Source organism: Microtus ochrogaster, chromosome X, assembly GCF_000317375.1.
Source record: "Microtus ochrogaster isolate Prairie Vole_2 chromosome X, MicOch1.0, whole genome shotgun sequence".
In the NCBI taxonomy this organism is placed as follows: domain Eukaryota; kingdom Metazoa; phylum Chordata; class Mammalia; order Rodentia; family Cricetidae; genus Microtus; species Microtus ochrogaster.
In genome coordinates this window covers 40,062,390-40,085,577 of record NC_022026.1, presented here as the reverse complement: position 1 = coordinate 40,085,577, position 23,188 = coordinate 40,062,390, and the positions used below count along the sequence as shown (strand labels likewise).

General features: G+C 36.8%; 1 protein-coding gene across 1 annotated transcript in view; it reads right to left on the bottom strand.

Moving 5' to 3' along the window:
- LOC101996148 overlaps positions 1-327 on the bottom strand; it is a 3,616-nt gene extending 3,289 nt beyond the window's left edge. The window contains exon 1 of the mRNA XM_005358832.3: positions 68-327. Within this exon, the coding sequence (XP_005358889.1) occupies positions 68-327 (260 nt within the window). The remainder of the gene's footprint in view (positions 1-67) is intronic.
- Positions 328-23,188: the final 22,861 nt, after the last annotated feature.

Sequence of the window (23,188 nt, the reverse complement as noted above, 5' to 3'; positions counted from 1 at the left end):
CCTTAAACTAGTCAGACTGTCTGCCCCAAGCTGGTTTAGAATGCTGGGAAGCATTTCTGTCAGTTGCTTTGTCTCGGCGTGGCCTGTAATGGTGAAGGTGTTTGCTACCAGAGAAGCCTGAACTTTAGGGTTGTTAAAATGGATCACTGTTCCTTGGTTTGTGAACATGTTCACCACTTCAATACCAGAGAACTTCTTTAAGGAGAACTGCAGTGTTTTATCATCTTCTGTGGCTGTTCTGTGAGTCACCCTCTTCTTTCTGTGAGCAGTTCCTTTCCCACCAATGCCCACTTGTGCCTGCAGCTTGGCCACTTTTTCCTGGTTCATGATCGTTTCTTTCATCTTGTCAGAATGGAAATGGGGCCGCGCGGGGGACTGGGGTTTGCGCTCAGGGGGTCTCGGGCGGACCAGCTGAGATAATGCGCACACATTCGGGGACGCAAGATGGCAGCTCTGATCTTCTTTTTCCAGCAAGTATCAATTGCAAATATCTTCTTGGTTAGTGGAGATTTTTTGTGTCTGCTACACAGTTAATAATACTGGCATATGGTCTGGTTTGAATGGGTATGGGTCTTGTTTGTCCTTTCAAAGTCTCCTTCAGTTCTCATGTGGAATCCGTCTTTTGTCCCGAGCCAATCATGTGTTAGATTCCTGCAAACACGGGGTCGAACTGAAGTGTAGAGATGGATCAGATGAACTTGGATTTGATGAGATCTGATGTAGGACTTGCATGACTACTGGTTGGGTTAGAAGTGTGGTTTTGAGGCTGTGAAGTGTTATTCTTGAAAATTCCCATGCAAAGACAATGTACAGTTGGCTAGTCCAGAGATAGCATAGGTAAGTTGAGTGCCATGAGGAAAACTGATGACAGATTCTGCATTCAGGTCTAGGGCTTTGTATTTGGAGATAAAGGAGGTGTATATGGAATAGGGGCACTCACAAGGCAAGACAGTTACATAACTGTGTGATCAGAAGTAGGACTGGGGACATGGGGATAACTTTGACAGCTGAGGTTTTTGCAGTAGGAAAATGGCTAAGTAATGTGTGTATTGAGAAGTAGGTATCATATCAAGGCACTGGAGCAAGATCTGTTCTTATGGTACATGGCAGAGAAAGCCAGTGAATGAACTTGTGTTACCAGAGCACAGGAAAGGAGTGTGGAAATGGCACAGAGCAGCAGAGGTTATGGGGAAAATCATCATGGAATTTAGTGCTTAATCTGTGTTCGCACAGATAGGACTTGGGACTATGAAGAGGACAAGAACATGAGTTTATGTCTTATGGATCCATCAGGGAAAGCTGGTATAGAATCTATATGATGAGAACTACTATTAAGAGCTTTAGCATTAAACAGAAGATTCAAGAAGTCATTGTTTTTTACTGCCTAGTAGTACTCTAATACGTATATATTCCATACACTCTTCATCCGTTCTTCCATTGAAGGGCATCTAGGTTGTTTCCAGGTTCTGGCTATTACAAACAATGCTGCTATGAACATAGTTGAACATATACTTTTGTTGTATGTTAGGGCATCTCTTGGGTATATTTCCAAGAGTGGTATTGCTGGTTCCAGGGGTAGGTTGAGAAACCGCCACACTGCTTTCCAAAGTGGTTGGACAAGTTTGCATTCCCACCAGCAATGGATAAGTGTACCCCTTTCTCCACATCCTCTCCAGCAAAGGCTATCATTGGTGTTTTTGATTTTAGCCATTCTGACAGGTGTAAGATGGTATCTTAAAGTTGTCTTGATTTGCAATTCCCTGATCACTAAGGAAGTTGAGAATGACCTTAAGTGTCTTTTGGCCATTTGCACTTCTTCTGTTGTGAATTCTCTGTTCAGCTCAGTGCCCCATTTTATAATTGGGTTGATTAGCCTTTTACAGTCTAGTTTCTTGAGTTCTTTATATATTTTGGAGATCAGACCTTTGTCAGTTGCAGGGTTGGTGAAGATCTTCTCCCAGTCAGTAGGTTGCCTTTTTGTCTTAGTGACAGTGTCCTTTGTTTTACAGAAACTTCTCAATCTCAGGAGGTCCTATTTATTCAATGATGCCCTTAATGTCTATGCTGCTGGGGTTATACGTAGGAAGCGGTTTCCTGATGTACTCACTCATAATTGGTTTCTAGCCATAAATAAAGGACATTGAGTCTATAATTCGTGATCCTAGAGAAGCTAAATGAGAAGGTGAACCCAAAGAAAAACATATAGTCATCCTCTTGGATATTAACCTTCATCAGGCGATGAAAGGAGACAGAGACAGAGTTCCACATTGGAGCACCGGACTGAAACCCCAAGGTCCAAATCAGGAGCAGAAGGAGAAGAGAGCACAAGCAAGGAACTCAGGACCACGAGGGGTGCACCCACACACTGAGACAATGGGGATGTTCTATTGGGAACTCACCAAGGCCAGCTGGCCTGGGTCTGAAAAAGCCTGGGATAAAACCGGACTCGCTGAACATAGCAGACAATGAGGACTGCTGAGAAGTCAAGAACAATGGCACTGGTCCTACTGCACATACTGGCTTTGTGGGAGCCTAGGCTGTTTAGATGCTCACCTTACTAGACCTGGAAGGAGGTGGGAGGTCCTTGGACTTCCCAGAGGGCAGGGAACCCTCACTGGTCTTTGGGCTGATGAGGGAGGGGGACTTGACTGGGGGAGGGGGAGGGAAATGGGAGGCGGTGGCGGGGAGGAGGCAGAGATCTTTAATAAATAAATTAATTAATTAAAAAATGATCACTTGTTACTTTTGCAGAGGGCCTGTGTTTGTTACCCAGCACCCATGTGATGCAAGTGAATTGAAAAGGCTATCAAATGAATCATATACCATGATCAGGTAGGATTTATCTTAGTGCTATAACAATAATTTGCCATATGTTAATCAATCAATATGATACAAACCTAAACAGAGCAAAGGACCTAAAGTGGTCATTACAATCAGTTCAGAAAAAGTATCTGATAAGGCTCAACATCACGTTATGATAGAAGCTCTCAACAAATTAGGTATATAAAAATGATGCCTCATAATAATAAAGGTTATAGATGATAACTACACAGAAAATATCATAGCGCATGGAGAAAAACAGAAAGCTTCTCTGCTAAGATCGGAAATAAGGAAATAATGTTCACTTTCATCATTCTTATTTAATATAGCACTTCAAGGTTTAGCAAGTAAATTTAAAAAGTATAGTAGTAAAAAATATCAGTAAATTGTCCGTGTTCATAGATGATGCGATTCTATATATAGGAAAGCCACACCATTCCATCCCCAAATTTTAGAATTTATATATAAAAAATAAGAAACATAGCTGGATAAAAAAATCAATATACAAAAACAGCAGCATTTTTCTACACAAGTAATGGAATTTCTAAAAAATAAATGAAACCAATCGTGTTCACTAAATCACTAAACATATAAAATATTTAGGAAATTTTTCATCAAGAAAGTGAAAGTCCTATATAGTAAAAGCCATAAAACTGGATGAAATATTATAGGGTACACAGAAATATAATCAATGTTCATGGATCAGAAGTATCAATATTGTTAAAGTAACCATAGTATTGAAAATAATCTCTAGATTGAATCTAATTTCCCTAAAATGACAATGACTTCCTCGCCACAGCCAAGAAAACATTCAAGAGAATTACTACTCAGTTGCAGAAGGAGAGAAAATACCTGCAAATGGCACATCGAACAAGTAAGTGCATTCAGCAAAGAAATCCAAATAATGACCATCAAAGAGGAAAATCCAACTTTAAAAACTGGCTAAAGAATAAAATATAGGCATCTCAAAAGAACATATCAAAATAGCCACCATTTTTTATGAATCGGTGCTTCATTTCACCAATCATGAAAGAAACTGAAGCCAGAACTATAATGAAGTTATCATATTCCAGTTAGAATGACTATAATAAAACACAGACACATACACATACACAAATCCTGATAAAGATATGGAGAAATGGGAACACTTCTACAATATTTGTGAGAATGTAAATTAATAGAGCAGTAATGGAAAACGACAGAGATTCTTCAAAACATAAATATAGAACTATTATATTCTCCAGCAATTCAATTAACAAAGGAGTTGAACCCTTTATACCCAAGTAATACTTGTACCCTATGTTTATTGCAGTATTACACACAATAACCAAAATATGAAATCAACCCAAATGTCTAACTGCTCTTCCATAGGGCCCAGGTTTGAATCCCACCACTCACATGGCAGCTAACAACCCTCTGTTAATTCCAGTTCCAGGGAACCTGAACTTCTGGCATCCATAGATGCTGCACAGACGTCTACATTAAATAAATATTTAAATCTCAATAAAATAAAATGGGTCACACACTAGGTTCTTATTCAGTCTTAGGGAAAAAGGAAATCCTATCATTTACAGAAGCATGGCTGGATCTAGACAACATTATGCTGTATGAGATTCACGAAGCACAGGAAGACAAATAAAACCCATATTATCATGCATTTGTGGAAACCAGTATCAACCATGTAACACAAAAAAAATGGAGTAGTGAACATTTGAGATAGGGAAAGGAAAGATACAAAAAGAAATTTAAAGGGACTATTAGGGACTGGGAAAGGTGTTGGGGGCAAAGGCACTGAGTATTATAAGAAAGGGAGATGGACACAGTCAATCTGTGCAGGTATGGAAACATCAGAGTGACTTTAATTAACTGGTATAATTAATACATATTAATAAAAAATATATAAAATGACAGCCATTTGCCACTTTATGAAAATACAAGATAGCAATTATCTCGTGTGTGGGATCTGTGTTAGTCAACTTGTGTCTTGATGCATGTAGCTGAGTTTATAGCCATTAGAACTTACTGAGTAAATCATTCTTGGGGATAAGAACGAGCAATGCAGTTGAAAGAGACTGTCAACTTTCTTTTATTTAGAATTTTCAATTATTTCATTAGAAGATTTTTACCTGCATGTTCTTTCAGTTTGGAAGCAGAGTCTGCATTTAAGCTGAAATTTTTTAATCTTAAAACTATTTGCTAGTTGCATGCAACTCTCTGTGAATTCCTTCCAGCTAAATATTCCATCACTCTTTTGTTCATTAAGAGAAATCTATTCCAGCAGTTCAGCTTTATAAACAACTTTTCAATAAAAAACAAGTGTTTGTATCGAAGGAATGAAGCCCATTTTAGACAGGAAATCGGCTCCAGGTTCCAAATTCAGCGCCTATGTTTCAACCAGGAACATAATTGGGAAAATACTGGACTGGGCAGAGGCCTTTTTTGTTCCTTCAAAATTGAAAAAAAAAAGCATGCATTTCAAAAGTCCTGGTTTTCTATGATCAACGGAAGGATTCTTATGGTAAATATCTAGGTGAGAGACTGGGGGAGGAAAAGAGACAGAGACAAAGAGAACCAGAACCATTTATTTTATTTTATTAAGAAAATATTTTGAGCCTATTTATTTCCTGTGGATATTCCTTCGAAGAACTGATAAAAGGGAGAGTATAAATTTTGAGTAAAAAGCCATTGTGTTGTAATAGGAGTGGCGGGGCTGCGTCCCCAGCACCCCGGGCCACCTGGCTAGCTTATGCCCCGAAATAATTACACGGACGCTGTATTCTTTTAATCACTGCTTGGCCCATTTTTATCTAGCCTCTTTTAGGCTAATTCTCGCACCTGGACTAGCCCATCTCTAATAATCTGCTGTAGCCTACAAGGTGGCTTACCAGGGAGATTCTAGCCTACGTCCATCCTGGGTCGGAGCTGAATCGCGTCTGCCCAGGAGCTGGGAGCATGGCGTCTCTCCTCCAGAGCACAGAACTGTCAAGTCTGAGCCCACTTCCTCTTCCTCCCAGCATTCTGTTCTGTTTACTCCACCCACCTATGTTTTAACCTATCAGGGCAAGCAGCTTCTTTATTTAATTAACCAATGACCTTCCGTCATCACCATTGGGTTCTATTCTCGATTCTTTTGTTTTCCTGTTATGTGACCTTGGGACCTAACAAGATGAAACTAATTCTGCCTAATTGAAAAGTCACTGTAAATGTCAACTGATAACAAGTAGAAGAAACACGGGAATAGGAACTGATAGCCCTAGATAAAAACCAATCAAATTAAAATACTTATTTAGCTCCTATATTATGAGCAAATAAATGTAGTAATGCTGATAATAATGTTCCTCATGGAGCTTAGAGTCTAATGAAGAAACAGATAGATAACTCCTAGACAACAAAAATAAGACTTCTTCCTAGTCTTCACTTATCTGACTATATGAGTAAGTAAAGTGGGTTCCATACTTTTATTTTTAGTGATACTAAAAATAAATAGAAGCATTACAAAATAAATGCTGTGAGTAGACAATCAAAGAGTCCTAAGGACTTAAACCAGTCATGGGTATTGTTAGCATTCCATGAGTGTAAATCTGAAAGTGACAGCACTCAGAAGATTCTGTGGTGGTTTCAACCAGCTCTTTTGAGTTAGCTCTTGTCTTAGGAAGCAGCACACCCTGAACACAGTGCTGTGTCTGATATTTTCTTTGCACCTTTTTGTCAAGTTAATTTCTTCAGCATTTTACCTACGTTTAAGGGAAATTTTAGATTGTAATATGACATATGACAACCTAGAAGATTTTATACATTTAACTACTACAATTTCCAAAATGACTGAATAAATGTCAGCATTTTTGTGGGTTTTTTTTCTTTTATAAACAGAGCTCTGAAAATTCACTTTCCTCTTACAGCCAAGAAATTAAGAATGGGAAGCTTTGATATAGATCAGACAACATACAAATTACTTACCATACAATATGCATTATTCAAATAATGTACTCAAGCATTAAGCATCTTTTCCATCATGATGCCTCCTCATGCAGCAAAGAGCCACAGCTATTATTTCCATACCCAGGAGACTGAAACATGGAGATCTCAAGTTTGAGGTCGTCCTGGACAACATGGTGAAACTTCTTTTAAAAAATCAACAAACAAGTTTGTATGACAGTGGCACAGTACTTGTCAGGTAGGCAAATGACCCTATATTGCACTCAAAATATCACCCTAGAAAAAGTCAGCCAAACAAAGTGGAAACCCACTCATTATATATACTAAAAACTTCCTCGGACTATGACTTACAAATTACTAAAAAATCTTATAATTTGGGAAATTGTGTTGATTCACACATGGTTTGTTTGAGGCAACTCAGTATATCTGTACCCCAAAGCGAATATAAAGGTAATCCCACTCCTTTTCTATAAAAAAAAAAGTCCATGTTTTTAAATCAAATCCTTAGAAGAGCTCAAATTGCTTAGTGGTGAATATTTTTAGTAAAGCCATATCTTACAACCACATTTGCTGAGCCATGAGGCTCGCTGTGGTCACTCCAAATCTGGCCTGTGGCTTATTTCATTTCTGCTCAAGGAATGCATGAATCTGATCATTAGAGTGAGTCTCTAGTCTGTTTCCTGTTTTCTGGGGAAAATATTTTGTTTCTCACAAGGTAAAAGCAAATTGCTGACAAAATTCTAAGATGAAAAGCAACTTAGTTAATATTTTGATTCCAATATTGCAAAGTAGTACATAATATATGGATTGTCTATGTCTTATACCAATATTTACTCTAATGAAATATAAGATATAAAAGCAGCTATTTGATATTTTACTAAAATTGATTCTCTTACTGCAAATCAAATGTATATAAAGTGTGGCATGGGTTGAAACTGAATTTCCAGACACCTAATAGAACACTGTGGAAACTGAAAATATTCAATTATTTTTCTCTTTTTATTGATTCTCTAGTTAATGGCCCCACATTTTTGCCTATCTTGCATTTTGTTTGTTTCTATATAACTTCCAAGTTTGTTAAAATTGTATAATATAATATTAAGCTATCAAAGAATTCTCAAGCATTTTTTTTCTGTGCTACTTGAGAATAAATACACAGACATAGCTTCACAGGGATTCCAGTTCTAGTGAAATGATTTCAAAGATTCAAGAAAAGCCCAGAGGGTAAAAGAAAAATAGAATTGATATCTCACTCGCAAAAGGGTAAGTTTAACATTTTATATATTTCTAACCCTCCTAGATTTAAATTATTTGAAGTTCTACCCTGGTTCATCCTCTTCTATTTAGCCACTATTATACTTTAAAAGCTTATATTTCAAAAGTATAATGTTTAAGAAGAACATTACACAAAACGGCAGGCCAGAGATGAATCAAAGGATGGAGAGAATGTTAGTGTTTGCTTTACTCCAACTTACTGAAATAATTTAAAGCAAGAACTTGGTTCAAATTACTCATATCATAAAATTTCAAGTTAAGAGGTCATTTCATAACAGTGAATTGTCAGTTTGGATCAAACCATTTCAAAAACCCTTCATATAAAGTACTTCTTAAGGCTAACTTTCAAATGTGTGTGTAATATATCTTAGTTAGGGAAATCAGTTATAAACAAGTTATTTAGTTAAACTTAAAAGTAATGCTTACTTGTCTATCTAGAAAAAAAATAACTAAAGACCCATTCTTAGCCAGCCTTCCCGAATTGAACTTCATTATAAATTACTGTGGTCAATGTTTTTGTCATTATTTTCAGTCTCTTCATAGGCATGCAAGATAATACGGAAGAAATAAGGAGAAAAATTCAAAGTAGGGGCACAAGGCTTGCTGTTTCAGATTTGACAGACTATGGTCCACCTCCACAGCATCAGCATGCTTATTCCTTCATGTGTTAACTGTAGTAAGTGTTCCAGATTTGAGCTAGTGAAGAGAGACCCTAAAGCCTACACATATCAGACTACTTACTCTTTGGCTTTTCATAGAGAAGAATTCTGATGATATCAAACAATCATTTTAATTTTTTCACCTTCCACATTCACACTGCTGTCACTCTCACTCTGCACTGAGTTCTAATTCTACTGAGATTTTTAGCTATGATCTTTCTAAGATTTTTCCAATGAACCCTGCTTGCTTTTCTTCGAACCTCATATAGGGTTGGGGCAGGGTTCTGTTCTTATCTTAAAATAGTCAAGAGATCCTGGATTTTTGGATGCTTAAAGAAGAAAAAAATAACTATAAAAAAAGGATCACCAAGCAAAAAGAAATATGAATTATAAGAACAGATCTTTTTCCTGGAGTAATCTTTGAAGTTTCTAGAAAGAAGATGGGGCCGCACAACAACAACTTTAGCTGATTGAGATGGCATTATGATGCTGATAGCACTACTATAAGACCGGTTTGGGGATACCAGGTGCTGAAATGGTGCACCTTCTCACAACATTCTGGTCAGAAACTCCAAGTAAGAACTTTAAAAAAATCCCTATCGACTACTCAGAAATCATTTGCAATTATACTAGACAATAATCTTGAAACTTAACCATCACTTTACTTTTATAGGATCCCATGGAAAAAACATTGCTTCCATGACAGCTAGAAGCAATTCTAGAAGACGACATCCCTTCTCCCAACAAAGTTTATCCTCAGGGTTGGGGACACCATTTAGGTGTTGATTATTACTTGTATAGGGTTGAGGGTTGTTGTGGAAATTATGTAGGTCCAGAGATCTCCTTGAAAAAAAATAGGGAGAGAGAAAAAATTGAATCGGATAACAGGTAGTTAAGTGTAAACTTATTCACACTAATAATAATAATCGTGAGTAATAAAGTGAATATTTGTGAGCTATTACTTATGAACAATTTACATTGGTTTATATTCTTGTATATTGATGTAAGTTCAATTTATATTTGGTATTTCTGTTTACAATATTTGTACACCTATGCAAAGTAATTTTGTTAGATTATATGCATGCATGTTTTTACCTCTGTTTAAGACATTTCATATATTGATTCAATTTTTAAAATGTATTTATTATATTGTATTATGTATTCCTACCTCTCTGATCAAGATACTTATACATTGTTTACATTTTGAGGTCATTGTCCTCATTTACTGCACAGTTGTTTACAGATTATTTAATATTCTGATATGAAGTCTTAGTCTTTAAGTTATACAGGTATTAAGTATTATAGGTCAATAGTCATTCATGTTTGTTATACTTATTGTCAGATTAATTAGGTTCTTTCGATACATAGAGATTGTATTCTGCATAGATAGGTAATCTTCAACGACTTCAAAGATCTGTAGAACATGGCATTTAAATAACTTAGGGTTCTGCTGATGTGAGACATGATTGCTCATGACAGCACCAATCTATTCCAGAGAGAATGTTGAGTACTGAAGACACTCCACTTGGAGTTTGTTTTCTTCTGGCACAATTGGCCTTTGGGCAAGGAACTGCCCATTTCTCATCCACAGACAAAGTGCATGGTGTCTGGACTGGGTAAACAGAACACAAGGAAAAAGACTGCCAAATGTTGCCAAGACAGGGTAAGTCAGTTCTGAAATTTTTCCTGCCTCTGAAAATGGTCTGTCAGTTATTCTAGGCCTTAGCCAAAGTTGGTTGCTTCAACATTGCAAATGAGACTTTGGGTGATTACTCAGGTAGCCAGCCAGTTGTCTCTGTCATATACTGCACATTTTGGATGCTGCTTGATTCCACTTCCTGCCTACTCAAGTAATGTTATCTCCCTTCTCAGGCCTTCGATGGGGTTGAAGACTAGGTAGTTACAGTTATCTTCCTCTTATGATTTAGCCAAGCCATTTCCAGCACAAGACTTAGACTCCTTGGGATAGAATGCTTATTAAAACATTTAGCATACATTCTTTGCTTAATATTGTTTATGCTGCTTGTAATTCTAATTTTATACCTGATATCTGTTCCTAGTCTATATAGTTTGCATTGGGTTTGAAACTCTCTTATTTAGACAAAAGGGGGAGGTGATGGGGAACCTCCTTCAGCCAATGATCCTTAAGAGGCTGGACCAGGTTGGGGCGTGACCTTTTGGGTACCCAGAGAAAACCGCCAGCCCACTCAGTGCTCTCTCTCTTGTTCCTGCATTCCACACCTTGAGGTTGTACTTCTCATTTCTTGTTCCATGAGTTTTCCCTTACAATAAAGACTAATAACTGGAATATTTTGGAGTTAGCTTGGGATTATTTGACTTGCATCCTCACCTTCTTTTATGTGTTCAGCTACAAATAGTTCAAAATTTGAATTGAAGTTAGAATGTTATTAATCAAGTTAATATAATAACATTTGGAAATAACTACATATAAAAAGAAAAAAAGCTCCCATTAGGGTTATAATGTTAATTCTAAATTGTCTCAGGAAAAAGTCATCTTAAAATACTAGTGATATTAAAGTTAGTGGCTAATGGCCTAGATAAAAATAGGATATTGGTTCAACTAAGTATCACTTCCATCCTATGTATTCATTTTAAGATCATAAACCAATATTGAAGAATCCTGTTAGACATCATCTTAACCAAATGAGCAGGGTTGATACTAATAATAGTGACTATGGACATCTTGAACCTCAGATATAATATATGGCTAAGTAATTTCTTCTATAGTTTTCTTGCCCCAAACACATACCCAAGAAAGATATGGCATAATATCTAACCAACCTCAAATGAAGGTTGTTCCCCAAAGAAATAACTGGTACACTTCAAAACTATCAAGGTTCTAAAGGACAAGCAAAACAATGACAAATCCTCAGATATCAGTTGAGTCTAAAAGAGACATGCTAAATTAATACAAGATGTAGTTCTGAATGAGAACACTGAACAAACAAAAGAATGCATAATGTGATTGTGATTGTATATTTTCTTATTGTTCATTGTGTTCACTGATGTCACATTCAGCGTAACATGCTTCTAGAACAAACAATAGATTTGATTGAAAACAGAATCAACTTTATCTTCTGAATAAGATAAAGTCTTTCTAAGCTTGTAGGTACAGGAAGGACCTATACGTGGATAAGAAGACTGATCCAATCAGTCAAAGCATCTGGAGCAAGACTGGAAATTTCGGTACTAATACTTTTTTTCAATATTTTATTGATTATTTGGAAATATCATAGAATGTACTCTGATCACAATTTCCATTCCTCCCAGGTCCACCCTCCCGCCTTTGTGTCCCCCTAAAAGAAAGGGGAGAAAGGAAAAAGATACACCAAGTCCAATTTGTATTGCCTATATACTCACTGCAGGATGGTCCAATTCCCAGTGGTCAGCCCCTTAAGTATAACCTTCCCCATCTCCCCTCCAGAAACCATATACCATGAAGAGCTATACTTCAGCATCCTTTTCACAATTTTTAAGGACTCTCTTTAATGGCTTCCTGTCTGGTCTTTTTCCTTTGGGGGTGGTCACAAAAGCCTTCAATGTCTCTGTCTCTCATTCTCAATTATGAGTCTGCAGTTATCAACACCACTGCAAAATAAGTTTCCTTGCCCTTAGCAGCTAGCAGTAGCAAAGTTTGTGACCGTTTACCTATTTTTTGGGAACAACACAGACCACAGACAAGGCCTCTGATAGAAGCAGAGAACATCAACTCCAATATGGTCCCCGGTGACAGCATGAACCATGGATATCAATATGATCCAGGCCTCAGACATTCATATATCCTCAAGTGATTATATGAACATCAAACATCAACACAGACCATGAATTTCAACATGTTTTCCAGTGGCAGTATGGACCATGGACATTGACACAAGGTATAGTGGCAGCACAGACCACTGCAGGGTGGGCGATAGTGGCCTTTTGAGGAGGCCAAATCCAGAAAAACGAATCATTATTCATCTCAAACATTATGCCCTTGCTCAGAGCCAGGGTGATCTTGTGGCATGTTCAGTGGTAGAACCTATGTGAGCTCCAGGCTACCTTACACCACCATGCCAACTCTATTTCTGCCTTGCTCCACCATGTGCCTGTTCTGCCATCTTTTATTATTCTAAGCGGCATTGCAAACAGCTGAGAGTCACACAGTATATAGATATTTGCTCAAACAACTTTACATGCAAATACTTACTTCAATGAATCATTGGTCTGGTTCAAGTTTTGTGATTTCTGAAACACTATAAATATTGGACCATCACTGAGATTCTTCTTAGTCATCCTGCTGTTGTCCAGAATCAGGGTGATCTTGTGGTTGGGTAGGGTGTCTTGGGCAGGATCTGCAAGTGCTCCAGGCCACTGCACACCTTTCTGCCCTTGGCACTGGCTACCCTACTGGCTCACTGGGTACGACAATCAAGATTGCAGTCCACTGGTAGCACCTGGCCCTGTGCTCTCAAATACTAACATTTTGTAGCAACCATTTCTTTCTACATCATGGGAGCAAAGTGATTTTGCTTTCATAAGATGGTGAGTCTACTTTCAAGGTAAAATATATAGATCTCAAGTCACCCCTATAATGTAAGATTGCCAAAGTCCTTACAATAGACTCTTAGTTTTATTTGAAGATCTAAGATTTGTGGGAGAGTAGTTATGTGTGAAACCAGGGGGAGGGGCAGCAGCTCATGTACACCACTTACAGATCAATAGCATACAGACTATGTGAACTTTGATAACTCCTACATGTTCGATTAACACAGTTTAACCCCAAGGTTTCCAAAGCAGTTCAGAAATTTTTAAAAACATAAATACCTATCCATATCTCGAGAATCTGTTCCTTAGAGTAATCTTAAGAAACACCGAATAAATAATCATTGTTTGTACAACTTTCATAATTGCAATAAGGTCTAGAAACGTGTGGCGTGAATAGTCTTACCAATTATTAAAATTGAACTCGCTAATTGGATGGAGACTTGAAGATGTCTTTGAAGACTATTTTTATAGATTTAAAGATTTTTTTATTGTTGCTCTTGGATTAATTCAAGAAATTGAGAAAATAATACATGACAGAATAGTATGCTGGAACTGATGTTGCCTGCTTCAGTGTTTTAAGTATGAAGTGCTTCTCATGATAATGACTGTAGGGTAATTTTGAAGCTGACTTAAAGTTCATTTTAACTGATTATAAATTTATAAAAAACGTTTCACTTGTTTTTCCTTTTCAAATACCACATACCACAGCCAGAGTTGTACTGAGCTAAAACAGTATTTTATGAAGCATTATTTATTTATTTTTTATTGATTTTATTGAGCTCTACATTTTTCTTTTCTCCCCTCCCTCTCTGCTCCCCTTCAACCCTCTCCCATGGTCCCCATGCTCCCAATTTACTCAGGAGATCTTGTCTTTTTCTACTTCCCATGTAGATTAGATCCATAAATGTCTCTCTTAGGGTCCTCATTGTTGTCTAGGTTCTTTGGGATTGTGATTTGTAGGGTGGTTTTCTTTGCTTTATGTTTAAAAATTACTTATGAGATATGTGCTAATTGTCTTTCTGGGTCTGGATTACCTCACTCAATATGATGTTTTCTAGCTCCATCCATTTGCCTGCATATTTCAAGATGTCATTGTTTTTTCTGCTATGTAGTACTCCATTGTGTAAATGTACCACATTTTCCTGATCCATTCTTCAGTCGAGGGGCATTTAGGTTGTATGAAGCTTTTTATTACATTTAAAATTCATCTAGATTTTAACATACAGTGTTAACTGAAGTTGAGAGAGTTCTGGTACTTTTGGGAGCATTTTTCATTCATATGTATAAATGCATCTTTCATCCATTGAAAGAGTAGCTGTATATTTTCTATGTCGCAAGGATGCTTATATGAAAATATGAATCTTATAGCTATTTCAAAATAATTTCTATTGTTTTGATGTACCATGGCAAAGTATATAAAATTTAAATTTGATCATTTACTAAAGTTATAAAAATTTTAGTTAACAGTGGTACATGTATTAGTTAGTCAAAAATAGTATTATTAAGTACTATTTATTAAATATTAAATCATCATTCTATTTCATTTATTTGTTATTCTTTTGAGTTTCCATACTGACTGTCTGTTACTTATTTATAAGCTCATTTTTAAATGAGTCTATAAGCAAGTCATGATGTATGTCAAATGAAATACTATATGTTTTGTATTTTGTTTGTTTTGATACTAGTTTGTACATAAATTACTCATTAACATACAATCATGCTTTCAAATACAAAAAAGAAACATTATTTTAATGTTTTTGTTTTTGTCTTTTGTGCTGTTTACAGAATGAATGTTTGTGGGACTAAATACTGATAACAAAGAAAAGAACAGACATTTACTGTGTTTTAAGAAGTTAAAATTCAATTTGGAAAGTTAGACACAATTTTAAAATGCACTTAATAACTGATTAAAATAACCACAGGAAAGGAAGCTTCCATTTTATATGTCACAAATTAGAGTGTAGAATGAAGTCAAATGAAGTATGAAGCTCTAATCAATAAATCAATGGGAATTTATTGAGTATATACAAGGCACAAAGGCTATCATAAATTTTTATATTAATATTGTATAGTTATTAAGCTAGTGTTTGCTTTGTGTCTATTCTCTCACTTAGTTTGTATAGCAGTCATATCTGATAAAAGCCATGCTGTGTGGGTCTAGTTAAAGAAATCATCGTCACAATGATAGTAACATAACTGACATCTGTGTCTCTGTTTCATAGTAGAAACTCTCATTTTTGCTAAATTTAAGATGACTGTGTGCATATGCACACATATGCATGTAGTATACTAATTTAATAAACATGCATACAAAAGTCATGCATAACTACTATATCTCATACATTTGTTTTTCCATTCCTACCTCTTTACAGAAGCTCTTGCCTTGTTTTTGTAGCAACTCTTTGCTAACTTAGGAAAGCTTGTCTGCATTCCCTTCTGCTGTCTAACTTTAGTAGCAGACCACATGTGAAATTTCAGTTTTATTTGGGTTCTGTAGACGTATGGATTTCATAGTCTGTCATTACTTACCAGTGACATGGAATCAAGGACCTTTCCTTGTGTTTGTTGGCAACTCTTGTTCCCTTGGTCACATGGAGGTTTTATAAGCCTGAAGAGATCCTGCTGGCTTACCAGGAGTTCTTGTCTATCGGGCCAGATAATTTCAGGCAAATTCTAGTTGCATCTCCTAGGCCTTCGGCCTTCAATCTTTGGAAATTTATTTATGCTTCTGTTGTTTTAGAATGAGGGCTTCCACTTTTATGATGTCCTTTCAAAATATTAAGTCATCCATGAAAAAGATAAAATATATTTATTGAATTATCTTTTCTTGGGTAGCCTTAGTCATGCAGTTTCTCAGCAGGAGGCTAAGACAAGACTTGCTACTGACGGGGTGCCAAGCTGTCCACCATATCAAGTCTGTTGAATACCCACACCACAAGAGTTCATGTTCAGGGTTTTGAGCATTCTCTGATACGCTCCTTCCCTCCAAAATCCCTCCTAGGATGATTCCTATTTCCTGTCCTGCTGTCTGCACCCTTGGAGGAGATTTAAAGTCGGAACCATCTTTGATGTTTTCTTCTAGCCATGCCAAAACCTCCCCAGGAGAAAACAGGTCTCTTAAGCTGGTGTAAATGGGGTTTTCAGTGAGAAGCATCTGCCAAGCTGTTGTGTTTTATAGCTCGCTCTTTGATATCCAGCTAGCATGGTGCCTTGTATGCCCACCCAGTATTCAGTGTGTAGCAAGCCCTCATTACCATCGCCTTTCTATGGAAATTTGCATGGAAAATATCTCTGGAACTTGTTCCCACCTTCCTCCTTCTATGTCAAGTTTCTTTCCCTCTTTTCATGTCATCCCCTTCCCTCTTTGTTCTAACATACAGAAATTTGCAAGAGGTAAAGAGACCTCAGTAAATTGAAGCAAAACAAGCAAATAAAAATGGGATGAGGTAAAATCATGACTCCATTCAATGACAGATTGCAGGATTGAAGTACATTTTAGCACCATATCATCTTTGTATTGAAAACTCTATGTATGACTCTTGGCATCATCAGATCTTCTGAAAAGACTTTGGAATCATCTGTTTAGCTAAGCTTAAATATACTCTTTTTTGGAGGTTTGGTAAGTATATTTATGGAGGGACTAATCAAAAACTGATGCTAACAAATTAAACAATCTTTTTACCACCTATCTATCTATCTATGCAATTTTTTGCTATTTCTTTTTATTTTACTCTCTGATAGTTGGGTTTTGAATGAAATAATGTTTTACACAAATGTGGGGATGCAATTTTTCTGGAGGCAATAACAGTGAGAATGCCAGAAGGAAGATGCTAAGATATAGACAGTCCATGAACCTTGAATTTAAGATTTTTCTATTGAGCCATTTGCCCAACAAGTTTTTCTTTAAGCACTTCTTTTTTCCTTTCTTTTTGATGTGGATGATTGGTCTCTGCTATGTGCTTGATTATATTGGGTGATATTTAAAATGGGTGACTTGTCAAATGTAGATTCAGACTAGTCTAAAACCGGGCGAGGTGCCACATGCCTTTAATTCCAGTACCCTGGAGGCAAAAACCATGTAGCAGGGATAAACCAGAGACAGATATTAGGGTTCAACCTGAAGATCAGAAATCAAAGCAGTCAGCCAGTGGCTCTTACCTCTACCTCAGATGGGAATGGATAAGATTCTGTCTCCACAAATCCTGACGACTCCACATACTTCCACTCCACATTCCACTGAGTTCCTTCTCTCATATTCTTTCCTCTTTCCACCTAGCTATACCGCTCCTGTCTCTGCCTTCGTCGTGCTGGGACTTAAGGCATGTGATCCCAAGTGTTGTGTTCACCTTTGTGTAAACTCTGTTTCTCTTTTAGACAGATTCAATCTTGTGTAGTCTAAGGTGGCCTTAAACTAACAGAGATCCATCGGCCTCTGTCTCCCAAATCCTGGGATTAAAGGTTTGGACCACCACTCCCTGGCCTGTATGGCTGACTAGTATGGCTGCTTTGCTCTCTGATCTTCAGGCAAGCTTTATTTATTAAAACACAAATAATATACCACTATATTTAAAGGTGGATTTCTGAGTTTAGGGGCAGCCTGGTCTACAAAATGAGTTGTAATATAGCCAAGGGGACAAAGAGAACCCTTCCCCCTTAATAAACCAGGCTGCTGCACACACACCTCCCCCCCCCAGTCTGCACTCTATGCGCTAGAATCCAGTTCTTGAGCTTCGGGCAAGGGGCTGGAGGTTGAGGAAACACTCAGAGACAGGCCAACACACGGGCCTCTAATCGCTGGTACAAAAGCCCTTCTTTAATAGCACCATGGAGGCTTAAATACCCTGCAGTCAATGGCCAACAGGTGAAAAGCCCATCCTCTGATCCTCTAGGCAAAGCACAGATTTTAGTAACTTCAATTAGAAGGCTCTAGCAGGGAAGAGCAGCTGAAGGCCAGGACTCAACACTAGGCTAGTGATTGTTTTCCAAGGTACTGTTTAGGTTGTATAGAGCCCTAAGATTAACAGTGTCATGTTTTTTTACTGCTAATGAAAATGCCATAAAATTGGGGTGAGGACAGAAATCATATTTCTGTTGGCTTGTTACTAACTATGGAATGGAGCAGAGCCACAAAAGATACCTAAACATGATGTCTGCATGAGATTTGATACTATTCCTTCTACAATGAAATTTGAATATGAACTTTTGGCTTTCCAACAGATACACTTCAAATATTAAACCTTTAAAACATTGCACTGAAGGACAAGACAAGTTGTTGAGATGACCCCTACTAAAGTCCTTCTCCAAACCTCAGAAGCAGCATCCCACCTCCTAGTGAATTTTATACCCTAAAATCAGTTTTGGAGAAAGATGTTTTGTTCTTCTGGTACAAAGTTTCTTCCAAGAAAAAGAAAGCTCCATTGGATGTGTTAGCCCAGTCCTTCTGCATCTTTTTCCCAAGGAGATGTAGCATAGAAATTCTTGCTTGAGTAATAGTCAACGTATAGAATATGATATCTGGTGATATCCATTTTTCACAATTATACCAAGATTCCAAAGAGAAAAAAATAATAAATATACTGCTTACATTTATCTTTATATGTACACACTTTATATGTATTTCCTTATTTAAAAGATAATAATTTTTTTGTTTGGTGGAAGAAAACCAAAACTAAATCTCCAATGGACAAAAACTGTTGCACTGAGCACAATTTTTCAAATTCTCAGCAAAGATTTATGGAAGGTACCTTGGATGCTGTTTTATGATCTTGAGTATACAAACTCTAAGACATTATTTTTGTAATAAAATACTTATTTTAAAAGTAGAAAATGAACTATGCATGCAGATGACATTCACGTACATTCATGTTTGTTGTTCTATTTACAAGAGTTAAACTATGAAAGTAGTTTAAGTATTTACCTGATAAAAGGAAAGGGAATATGTAAAGCTTTATTCAGTCATAAAGAAGAATAAAACTATGATACTTTAAGGAACATGGAGAAAATTAGAGGTTCTCAAGGAAGACAGGATAACTTCTCTCTCTCTCTCTCTCTCTCTCTCTCTATATATATATATATATATATATATATATATATATCTTCAGTCAAAAAACACATAATGTAAATGTATCTATGCTATGTATAATGAAACTCTACTTAGCTGTAAAGAAAGATGAAATCATGGCAGTAATGGGTAGTCTATAAAGAAGGGGGAATGCAGAATCTAGATTTAATTATTTATACCGACCTCTGCACATGTGTGTACACATATATAACACGAAAACAGAAAAGGGGACTAACTGAAGAAACTGGTTAGGGGACAAAAGAATGGGAGAAAGTATGAGTGGATAAAATAAAAAATATATATGATGTCATGTGCATGTGCAAATGCCACAATGGAATCCATTTTTGTATGTAAACTAAAAATATTCATAAAGTTCCATAAAAGAAGGCCACTTGACTTAGAATGCTGGTCATATATAATGGTAGTGAATGTGTTGTTTTCATGTAAAGTTAGAACCAATACTTCTTTTCCTTTTTTGTTTATTAAAATATTTTTAAGTTTTTTTTTTTTAATTTTTGAGATTTTCATTGTCCCTATCCATTTCTTTTCCAAACTCTGTTCCTTGCTTTCTTTCGAATGCATGGCCTCTTTTTTTAATTGCTTTCCATAATTATATATTGCTACATACATAGACAAAACCTTTTCAGTTTGCATATGTATGTATGTTTTCAGGGCTGACCATTTAGTATTAGATAACCAAGTGCTGTGCTCTTCCCTGGGGGAGACTCTTTCTCCTGCTCTCAGCAGTCCTTAGTTGTCTGTAGTTATTTAACTAGGGCTGAGGATTCATTGGCAATTTAGTATGTCTGTTGTCCTTATTCAGCTCAAGCTTAAGCAATCATGTTGCTAAGACTTAATGAGGGTAGCTTCTAACATTCCTAGGAGACACAATCACACATCAAAATCCTTGATCCTCTGGCTCTTACAATCTTTCTGCCCACACTGAGGCAATGATCTCTGAGCCTTCGGTGCGGCAGTTGTTTTGTAGATTTATCACTTAGAGGTGTGTTCCATACCTCTAAATTTTTATTGGCCTGGGGTTTTCTGTAGCAGTCTATCTCCATCTGTTGCAAAGAGAAGTTTCCTTGACGATGGGAAGCAATATACTGCTCTGTGGTTATAAGGTCAAATATTTAAAATGTGGTTAATGATTTGCTGGTTTAGTACAGTGGTGGTTGTAGTTTCTCCTCAAGATCCGTGAGTTCATTAGCCCAGAGTTGTTTCCTGTGTTTTCAGTACCAGGCATGATTTCCCCCTTGTTAGTGGGTCTTAAGTGAAATTAAAGAGCTGTTGATTAATGACAAGGTATGCATGTCACTATTGTACCATTAGACATTTTCTTCCATGATGGTTGTTGTTATGGTTAATAGGTGTTATAGCTCAGTAGAAATTTCGTTACTTTTCTTTTACGGAAACATGAACAGTGCCTTGTAGGATCATGAAAGCTTATCCTCAGGTAGGAGGTTTTCAAGTCAGTTCCAGCTCAAGATGAATGGAGACTTATTTTCCACCTCTGTGGGGACAACAAGAACAACAATAACCTGTTACGTTTGGAAATCTATTCTGGAACCCTGAGCAAAAATTCAAAAGAGGGCTCTCTGGGCCTGGTGATTGGTTTTTGTTACATGGTCTTTCATTCTTGGAGGGAGGATTGTGAGCACATATAAGAAAATTTCATTATATAAAGACTTAAATGTATTATAGGTTATTTAAGTTAAATAGTTAATAGTATGACTTTTTATTACTTTTTCTGACATCTTTACTGTTATTTTACCCTCCTCTCTTCTTCTTTTATATTTATTGGTCCTAACCCCAGCCTCATCTCTCTCCTGGTTTCTGGTTTTTCAAGAGAGGGTTTCTCTGTGTAGCCTGGCTGTCCTGGAACTTGCTCTTGTAGACCTGGCTGGCCTAGAACTCATAGATATCTGCCTGTTTCTGCCTCCCAAGTGCTGGGATTAAAACTGTACACCACAACCACCCAGCTCTTTCCTGGTTTCTGTAGTTAGTCTAGGATATATATTCACATCTGAAGAATTGGAGCTAGGAACCTCCAATAAGAGAGAAGGTGTGATGTTTGTATTTCTGATGCTGGGTTACCTGGCTCAATATGATCTTTTCTAGTGCCATCCATTTAACACAAAGTTCATGGTTTCATCTTCTTCACAGCTGAGTAGTGTTCCTTTCTATAGACATACCACATTTACATTAACCATTTGCTGGTCGAAGAAATTTTAGATTGTTTCCATTTTCTAGCTACTGTGAAGAGAGCAGCAATGAACCCAACTGATAAAGCATCTGTGGAGTCCTTTGGAAGTATGCCAAGCTGTGGTATAGCAATGTTATCTGGTAGATATATTTGAAGTTTTTGAGAATTCTCCACACTGATTTCCATAGTGTCTTTACAAGTTTGTCATGCTACCAACAGTGAATGAGGGTTCCCTTTGCCCCCCACCTCTATAGCATTTGTTGTGGGATTGCTTTATTGATCTTTGCCATTCTGATTAGGATTAGATGAATTCTCAAAGTTATTTTGATTTGCATTTACATAATTGTTAGGGAAGATGTACATTTTGAGATACTTCTTAACTGTTTTTCTACTTTTGAAAATGCTCTGCTCAGGTCCCAGGCATATTTTTGTGGTGGTGGGGTGTTGTTTGCTTTTTTTTTTCACTAATTTTCTAAATTTTTTATTCCTGGGACTAAACCTCTGTCAAATGTATAGCTGACAAAATTTCTCTGCCATTCTATTGGTGCTTCTTCACAAGCTTGATTATTTCTTTAACTATGCAGAAACATTTTAGTTATGTGAAGTCCAACTTGTCAGTTGTTACTGGCCTTAATTCTTGGTCAAATGGAATCCTATTCAGAAAGTTCTTTCCTACACCTATATCATGTAGGGACCTGCTTAGGTTTTCTTCTAGCAGTTTTGGTGTTTTGGGTTTCATGTTTAAGTCTCTGATGCCTTTTGAGTTAGCTTTCATTTAAGGTGATAAAAACTGATCTAATTTTATTCTTATGCATGTGTAACTAGTTTTTCCCAAAACCATTTGTTGAAGACACTGTCCTTCTAGTGTGTGTTTATGTTATCTTTTCCAACATTAAATACCTGAATTTATGTGTATTCATAGTGTAGTCTTTGGTTTGTTCCATTGGTCTACATGCCTGTTTTTGTGCAGGTGCCACATTAATTTTAGTATTATAACTTTGAAATATATCTTAAGTTCTGGAATGATAATCTCTTCAGCATTGTTCTTTTTGCTCGGGATTCTTGTGGCTATCTGGGATCTTTTGTTATTTATATGGATTTTGCAATAGAGTTGTCTATTTCAGTGAAGAGTGAGATGGGTATTTTGGTTGAGATTACATTCATTCAGCCTATAAATAGCTTTTGATAAAATAATCATGTTTTTAAATATTTATTGCACCAATCTATGAATAAGGTATTCATTTTTATCATTTAATGTCTTTATCTTAAAGAAACTACCTTTTAAAAAAGAAAAAAGGAAACTATCTTTTATCTACCATGTTTCATTGGACGACTTTCTCTTTAATCACTACAGAAATTCTGGTGAGGTTTTGTGGGGGGGGAGGTGTTCACATGTATGTTTATGTGTGAGTATGTATGATGAGATCAGAGTATGATGTGGGTTGTCCTGTCGTATCATTCCCCACCTATTCTCTTAAGACCGAGTCTCTTGCCAAACCTGGAGCCAGGCTGGCAGCATATAGGCCTAGAAATTCTCCTGTCCCCAACCTCCAGATTGCTGGGGATTAAGTGTTACCATACTCAACTCTTTATGTAGATGCTGGAGATTCAAACCCAGGTCTTTATACATTCACAGTAGGTACTCTTACTTACTGAATAATTACCCCAGCGCTCTGCTGGGAT